The sequence below is a fragment of the Durio zibethinus genome, chromosome 2 (assembly GCF_047325235.1).
Source record: "Durio zibethinus cultivar Kanyao isolate XHJ-2024 chromosome 2, ASM4732523v1, whole genome shotgun sequence".
In the NCBI taxonomy this organism is placed as follows: domain Eukaryota; kingdom Viridiplantae; phylum Streptophyta; class Magnoliopsida; order Malvales; family Malvaceae; genus Durio; species Durio zibethinus.
In genome coordinates, this window is record NC_143163.1 from 30484751 (window position 1) to 30493433 (window position 8683).

An 8683-nucleotide genomic window follows, 5' to 3' on the forward strand; every position below is an offset into this window, starting at 1 on the left:
TATATTATATCGAGACAAATCGAAATTAATCGGATATAGATTGTTTTATCATCCTTACCTCCGTTAATTTTTTTTTACAAAATTTATCTAATAAATAAATAATGTAAAATAAATAAATAAATAAAATGGAAATTAGAATTTTGAAGGAAGGATATGATGACACATGGACACCCTCTCTTATATTTATTGACTTTTTTATTACATAATTTATCTTTAAAAAGTTAAAAAAAATCCATTAGATACAGATTATTTTGTTATTCTTACATTCATTGACTTTTTTTTACAAGATTTATCTTAAAAAGAAAAATAAATAAATTTAATTTAATTTAAATAAAAAATAAAAAGCTTAAAAAACAAAAAAAAAAGAAAAAATCTTTAAAATAAGTAAAAAACAAATAAAATAAAAAGAAAGCAAAAACTTTTAAAAGATAACAAAAATTTAAAAACAAAAAAAGAAAAAGAAAAGGGGTGCCACGTGGATATCCCTATTGCTCTCAAATCTCTACAAAATTCATGTTATGAATTTTACTCTAATGAGGCATTTGGTTCTCGAAATTGTAAATTTTAAAGGAAAGTGTGATCATCTGAAAAATGCGATACTTGAGGTTTTCTTCTATTTTTAAGGCATTACGTGTTCAGATTCACTCATTTGATTTAGGGAATTCACATATATTAAATCTTGAATAATTAATATAATCTCCTTACATATATGATAGTAACTTAAATAATCTAATTTTTAATTGAAGGAGATTATTCAAGGCGTTTTTTGTCAGAAAATACCTTGAATAATCCTTACAAAAAATTGAATGGAGTTATTCAAGGCATTTGTGATAACAAACACCTTGAATAATCTTCTTCAATTTTTATGAGGGGATTATTAAAGGTGTTTTGGCAAAAAATGCCTTGAATAATCCCTTCTAATTTTTTTAGAAGGGATAATTCAAGGTGTTTTATGCAAAAAAAGGCCTTCAATAATCTCCTCCCTTTTTTTTGGAGATTATTCAAAATATTTTTTGCTAGAAAACGCATTTAATAATCTCTTACAAAAAATTAAATAAGGTTATTCAAGACATTTTTTACCAAAAATACCTTCAATAATCTTTTTCATTTTTTGGGGGGAAAAAACGCCTTGAATAATCCCCTTCAATTTTTATGAGAGGATTATTCAAAGCGTTTTCTAGTCAAAAATGCCTTTAATAATTCCTTCCAAAATTTTTGAAGATTATTCAAGATATTTTTACCTAGAAAATACTTTTAATAATCCCTTACAAAAAATTAAATAGAGTTATTCAAGGCACTTATATTCAAAAACACCTTGAATAGTCCAAAAAAAAGGCAAAGAATTATTCAAGATATTTTTTGTCAAAAAAACTTTCAATGATGCTCTCATAAAAATTTTTAGAGATTATTCAAGATGCTTTTGATTAGAAACTTCTTGAATGACCCAATTTAATTTTTTGTAAAAGATTATTGAAGGTGTTTTTCATGCCAAACGTCATATGTAAAACAAATTTTTTACCAACAAAAACCTACAACTGACTTACATTTATTTCTAGACATGCCTTTTAAAATGGTAATGACTATTTCACAATTTTTTAGTTAGATCAAATTTGAAAGTAATGCTACTTTCTCCTCCGGAATCCTAAAATACCATAGGAAAATGTGAGTTTTTTATTCCAGGACTTTGAATACTATTAAAAATTTGTTAGTTTTTCTCGAAATTATATTACCTTAAACCAAATATTGGAATCAAATACCAAATAGTAAGATTCCAGAAAAAAATATATGGATTTTTTTGAACTAAACACCCCCTAAAAACTATATTTATAATTTTAGAAACGTAGTATTTAGTGTTTGTAACATCAATTAAATATTACGTTTCTAATTTAAGAAATGTAGTTTTTGATGAATTTTTTAATTAGTAACTATGTTTATACTTTTAGAAATGTAATCTTTGTAAAATATATATTTTTTATAAACATCAATTAAAGATTGCATTTATAATTTGAAAAATATAGGTTTTTGATTTTTTTTAATTAATGACTATATTTATACTTTTAGATAGAGGTTTTTCTAGGTCCCATCAACTCTTTTCCTCTTACCTTCTTAATAATTATTCTATCATTTCATATTTTAATTAATAGTCTTAAAAAAGTAAAAGTGATAAAGCAAAAAATAAATCGCCGAATCTTACCGAATCTTTTTCTTTTACTTTCCCATAAATTTTTTTTATAACAAAAAACTACAAAAACTATATTTCTTGTATAAGAAAAATTGTCTTCGTGCATCAAAATATTCTCTTTTTACTTTTTCAAGATTTTTTTTTTTCACAATAAAAAACTACAAAGATTATCTCTTTTATATTAGAGAAATAATTTTTGTGTGCTAAAATCTTCACCAAATCTTCTCCTTATAATTTTCCATCAATTTTTTTGAGAACAAAAAAAAAAAAAGGTTATAGGTGAAAGTTCATGAAAATAATACATATTCTCCTTTTACTCTCAAAACTCATGAAAATAATATCACGTTAAAAGTGAAGCCTACAAATACATATGGGTGAAAGTTCGCTTTGGCTTTTCAAAAACAACGTTTTTATATGAAAAATGTGGTATTTAGATTATATTCAAAATTATGTATCGAAAACAAAAGTTATAATCTTTGTTAGCTTTTTAATTATATTTTTTTTATATCAAAACGTAATCTTTGTTAGTTATTCATATCAGAAACATTTCACCTATCATTCTCTTATTCTTTTTTTGGTTAAATTAATGAACGATTATCTCTCTCTTTTTCTCAAATATCTTTAGAAAGCAAAAAAAAAAAAAAAAAAATCAAAAAAACCAAAAAAAATGGTAAACTATGAAGCCGTCAAGTGACACTTCCAATAAAAAATCTTGTGCTCGGTATATTTACACAATTAATCTTATAGACGGATATGACATTTTCTTCACGCCTTGTGCGGCCATTTAGAGTTTTTAGTTTGACAAAAGAAAAGAGGTCTGTGCTGGCAGTATAGTTATTTGGCCAAAGTGAAAAACAAAAGAAAAACATAGAATGATAAGAATTATCTTTCTAGAATTAAAACCTTCAACTTAAATCAGTATTTTTTTTTCATCTCTTTAAACTATATTACAATGTGGATATAGGTTACATGTATGCTCTTCATATTAATTGCTTTTACATTTTTTTTTTTATTATTTGAAACCATCAAAATTTAAATCCTTATGTGTCTTTTTTCTTTTGTATTTAAAGTTATCAAAATTTAAATCGTCATGTCTACTGGCTACTTCATCTTTCGTTGAAGATGCTAACGCCACTGGCAAGGAAATAAGATAAATGCAGAAACCTTTTATCTATCCTTCTCTCATTCTCTCTTTGATTAAATTAATGAACAAATGTCTCTCTCGTTTTCTCAAATATTTTTAGAAAGCAAAAAAAAATTAGAAAAAAACCCAAAAAAAAAGGTAAACTATGAAGCCATCAAGTGACACTTCCTATAAAAAATCTTTGATGGATATGTGATTTTCTTCATGCCTTGTGCAGCCATTTAAAGTTTTTATTTCGACAAAAGAAAAGAGATCTGCGGTGGCAGTATGGTTATTTGGCCAAAGTGAAAAACAAAAGAAGGAAAAATATAGAATAATAAGAATTATCTTTCTAGAATTAGAACCTTCAACTTAAATCAGTACTCTTTTTTTCATCTCTTTAATGTAGATTACAATGCGGATATAGGTTACTTATATGCTCTTCATATTAATTGCTTTTACCTTTGTTCTTTTTTTTTTTTTTTTTTGTATTTGAAACCATCAAAATTTAAATCCTCATGTGTCCTTTTTTTTTTTTTTTTTTTTTTTTTGCATTTAGAGGTATCAAAATTTAAATCGTCATGTCTGCTAGCTACTTCATCTTTCATTGAGGATGCTAACGCCACTGGCAAGGAAATTGTATAAATGCAGACAAAATGGCCGAAGTAATGAATGAAGTAATGAATTAATTTGTAAGGGGAGGAGGAAAAGCCCCACTATATCTAACTTAAACCCCATGTATACAGAGATTTACCATAACTACAAAATTTGTTTCTCTGTTTTCCTTTCTCAAAATTACCACCTTGTGAGTGAAAACTATGTCTATTAAATTCTATGTATAATGGTCATCTCATGTTGCAGCATTGGGGCTTTTCTTGATTTAGTAATTTATCCCACATGCATAACATCTGTCTTGGAGATTGGTAATGAGCTGTGTAATAATCCTCGATGCAACCGAACTGGCAAAACTTCAAGCTGTGCTGGTACTCCACTGGCTTAGAACTGTTGAATTTTTCCACCCACATTCCCATGCTTACATCTTCCATCTTGAATAGCTGCAAATGTGCTCAATCGTTTTAATAAACAATAACCAAATCCACTGCCATTTACAAACATGCACAAGCATGCACGCATTTTGCTGAGAGGAAGAGCAGTCCGTAATAAAAATAAATAAATAGATGACTTACTCGCAGCTTGTGTTTCTCAAACTCACCAACAATAAACTGTGCAATGTCTGAAGAAACTATGTACCCTGGACCATTTGCATAGGGTGGGTAGTCTTCTTCCGGCCATTCCTGGGAGTCACCAAAAAATAGAAATTTTGATAAGTAGCAGATTGTGATATGGATAACATATGATGCCCTACACTGAAGAAAAACAGAAAAAAATACAATACTAGTTATGATCAAGATAATAATTAAAGAGATAATCACTAAGGATTAGTTGGCAGAAGGAAGATAAAAGAATAATCCTAAATTCTGCAAAGCTAAAGGGCAACAGATGTTAAGAACTGATGGTTTTAATCATGCCAGGAAACTAGAACCTTTTTGGTGAATCATTCTTTACTGAGAAAACTACCTAAGTAGACATTGAGTAGAGTGAACCTCTCTAAATAGTAAATTATAGGTAAGGCAAGGACATGTTTACCGCTACCTACAACTAAATCCAACTGACCCTTAAATTCCAAATTAGTTTATGTTGATCATAAGACACCTTTTTATGTTTCATGCTCCTCAATTTAGAGCAAGTTCAAAAACTATCACTAAAATATTACTACTTCCAGTATTTACAAATTCAAACAACCTCCCATGCAGCATCAGTTAAAAATGAGAAACAAATTTCTCAGAAGTCAAACTCGGAAAGAAAATTGCTTAATAAATCACAGAGAAAATATATATCATGAATTAATAGCAAGAAGCTCCATCATCTTGCTACTGCAACAAAACACATTAGCTATTCTCATCTGAAAGAAGAAATATTTTATAACACAATGGAGAATATATATAGCAAAGTGCATCAAAATACAAATAATAGCAAAGATGCAGTGGTAAAGATAAGAAAACAAATGTAAAAGAATAAGTTGTTCAAATCACATTCTACTTAAAATTAAAGTGTTGGACAAGGAAACTAATTAAAGGGGATATGACATGTAAATAAACCACCAACATTTGCTGAGATCAACAAAAATACAAACCTCATATGTTACTGCCCATTTACCATTACGCAGAGGTTTGTGGTAGTAATTCATATTTCCGATATACAGGCTTTTGTCTCCAAGCTTCTTTGCTTCCTTAATCACAGAGTCCACCCGAACAAAAGTATCATCATCACACTTCATAATGTATTTTGCAGCCACTGTACGGACCTGTGAACAATAAGATACCATATAAAGTTAGGTCTTGGACACTAGATTTTAGACCTAAACAACAGTATATTTCAATAACTTCTTTTTTAAGATGTACTATATCCCTTGACAAAGCTTAATCTTAGCAAGAGAAAAAAGTAGGCAATTTCGAATCATTCGACCACTCACCCCATATTCACAGATGGCAACTGTCTTCAGTACAACTAGCTCATAGTTATCCATGTAAGGAACTATAACAATATCACCAAAATACTCTGCTTCCTTTTTCAGCTCCTCATTTACTTCCTTTCTTCCATTCTAAAAAAAAAAAAAAGGAAAGTAAATATATCAGGCAATGGGGATTTCCAAAGGAAAGAACTCGTATCTTTATCTACCCTTACCAGTGCTACGAAAAAACGAGCAACTACTTTCAAAGACTTTATTAATTTATGCTGCATCCAGGACTTTCTCACAGCCATTCTCTCACCAAAATGATTGCCTGCACAAAGGATGCCTATAAAAAGCTCTACATTTCCATCAGGAAGTGGTGGTGCCTTCCATTTACTCAACCTCTCAAGATGCTTTTGAGGAGCAAAGCTTGGATGTGAAGTGGGCAAGGAGGCAGCAAAAACGGAGTGCACATCAAGGTCACCCTTTAGTGATAGCCCAGTAGCATCCTCAAGCACAAATCCCTGTAAATGTCATAACAAATTTTAAGACGTTCTATATTTATCAAATCATTCAGCCAACAACAGGATGATACTCACAGTACGATATGAAAATGAAGTAACATGACTCCCATCAACATTGACATGGTAACCCTCCAATCCAGCCCTCAATGTCAGAACAAATAACTTTCCCTCAGCAAAAGGGTACGGCCAATCTAGTTCCACCTTCTTCTTTCTTCCTATCAATCTGTTCAACCACCATGTAGCCTTCGATTCTTCCAAGCCATTGTCATCATCTCGAATCCATTTGTCACATTTAACTTGTCCGTCAACTACCCAAAATAGATCAAAACAATCAGCATATACATTGAATGCCTCCTCATATAAGTAACTTTTACACAACCCCTGCCCCAACAAAATCATAAATCAATACCATAACGAACGTTATTAAAATTAATTACAACTAACTACCGACAATTATTGACAAACTCAAACACAACAAATTTTCAAGCCTACAATCTCCATTGACTTACTCAGCATTCAGTCAAATGCACTAGGAAAATATAAAAATCATTAAAAAAAAAAAGAGATCACCTGTTTCCTCATCAGCTCTAGACTTCCACCCTTCACACCTCAACGCCGATCCCCACTGCATTCGATAACAAGTATTTTGCTCGATCACGGGCTTGCCGCTCCAATCTCCTTTCAACCTCGGATTGAAATGAAGAATCCGCGGTGGATCCTCGCCATCCACGGTCTTCAACCCTTGCAATTCCATCATAAACTGCGTTACCATCACTGCCTCATCACCTTCTTTCAAGACTGCGATTTTCGGGTCATACTCTGCATGCGCCCAATGCGGCATCCCCACCACCGTAATGTGGGACCCTAACGTTAACCCACAGGGCAGGACCAAGATATGGCCCCGGTTCACGAACTCCGACCCGGATAAGGAAATTGAACCCGGACATGATTCGGTTCGGTTTTTGTTTTGATTTTGCTGTTCGGGTTCTGAATCCGAATTGGTTTGACCCGATTGGAGGTCGTCCCAGAGTTTCTTGCCAACAACGAAGGCGTGTCGTGCGGTTTTGTGGAGCACCGAGAACTCGTCTTTAGAATCGTTGCTGTCAAAAGAGCTTTCGTTGAAGAGGAGACCCGAAACTTTCTTGAACTCCCGCATTTTCCGCTCAGGTGTCCGGCTTCCGGGTTGGCGGACACGGTCCGGGTCGTTGACAGGCCGAGCGGATGCGGATTTGTCGGTGAAGTCCTCTTCGCTCTCGAGAAACAAAGGCCTCGGCAATGTGTCGGTGAAGAACCCTCCGGAACCAGTTTTGAAAACCAGCGGGATTTCGAAGCTCATGAACATAAGAAGGTAGAGAAACAAAACCCCCATCAAGAACTGAACCAGCTTGAGCCGACTCAGCGACACTAACGAGTCAAATTTTGCTCGCTTCATCGTTTACTTCAAGAGCAAAAGTGTAAAAATAGAGATGGAGAGTGTTGGTTTGGTTTATGGTCGTGGACTGAAATATGAAGGAACCCTAACCCTAGTTTTGATTCGCAGGGAAAGGGGTTTGGGTTTTTAAGTAGGTGGAAGGCATTCACTGAATGCATAAGCGTTTGAAAGACAGAGAGAGAAAGAGTGTGAGAACGAAAAGCCGAGCCAAAGACAGGCAGAGAGCCTCGAAGAAAAGAAAAAGCTTTTCATTTAATGAATTTTTTTTATTAAACTCTACTAATTTTTCCGAGACAAAACCTTCAAAATTTACGCCCAAAAAAGAAGCAAAAGATCGTAAGTTTAATTTTTAAAAAACAGTTCTTTATTAGACACAGAAATTAGAAACAAATTTCCATGAAAAAAAAAAAGCAAAATTTAAAGACACGTCGTTTTAGGGGACAGGAGATTATGCCATGCACGCCTCGTTTGGAAAAATAGAGGTGTAGGGTCGGATGAGTTTGGGTCAACTTGATATTCTAAGAAGTGAGAAATAATTATTAAAAAGAATAGGATTTGTTTTAGTTGAATAATAAATTAATCATTAATTAATCAATGGTATAAAAGCAATGAATGTTCCTTTCATAGCAAAAATTGTTTAAATAAAATAAATTAAGGGATATGAGTGGTGAAAGTTGAAGGAGAGACCGTTGAGAGTAGAAGAATGATTTGAAAGCAGGGGGGGTGGGGGCTTTTGTCGTTGTTCGTTGGTTGGTGGAGTCTTTAATCTTGGGAAATGTTTTTTTCTCTTTCTTTTTTTTTAATTTAAATGATTCATTGAAATCCAAATTTTAATACTAGCAATTTGATTAAGTAAAAAAATAAATAAATAAAAGATTAATTATCCAAAGGTGGGAAGAAAAGGGGGATT

General features: G+C 32.1%; 1 protein-coding gene across 2 annotated transcripts; it reads right to left on the reverse strand.

The window, feature by feature from the left end:
• Window positions 1-3964: 3964 nt before the first annotated feature.
• LOC111317812 (hydroxyproline O-galactosyltransferase GALT6-like) lies at window positions 3965-8111 on the reverse strand. 2 transcript variants are annotated; one of them, XM_022920260.2, is made up of 7 exons: window positions 6912-8111; window positions 6417-6649; window positions 6051-6341; window positions 5839-5967; window positions 5500-5670; window positions 4493-4600; window positions 3965-4360 (listed from the first exon to the last, which is right to left on the reverse strand). In XM_022920260.2, the coding sequence occupies exons 1-7, from the start codon at window positions 7771-7773 to the stop codon at window positions 4151-4153; spliced, it is 2004 nt and encodes a 667-aa protein (XP_022775995.1). In that variant the 5' UTR covers window positions 7774-8111; the 3' UTR covers window positions 3965-4150. The 2 variants fall into 2 exon arrangements, with proteins under 2 accessions (XP_022775995.1, XP_022775996.1); XM_022920261.2 differs by having other exon boundaries at window positions 4155-4360; window positions 4519-4600.
• Between the last annotated feature and the right edge of the window lie 572 nt (window positions 8112-8683).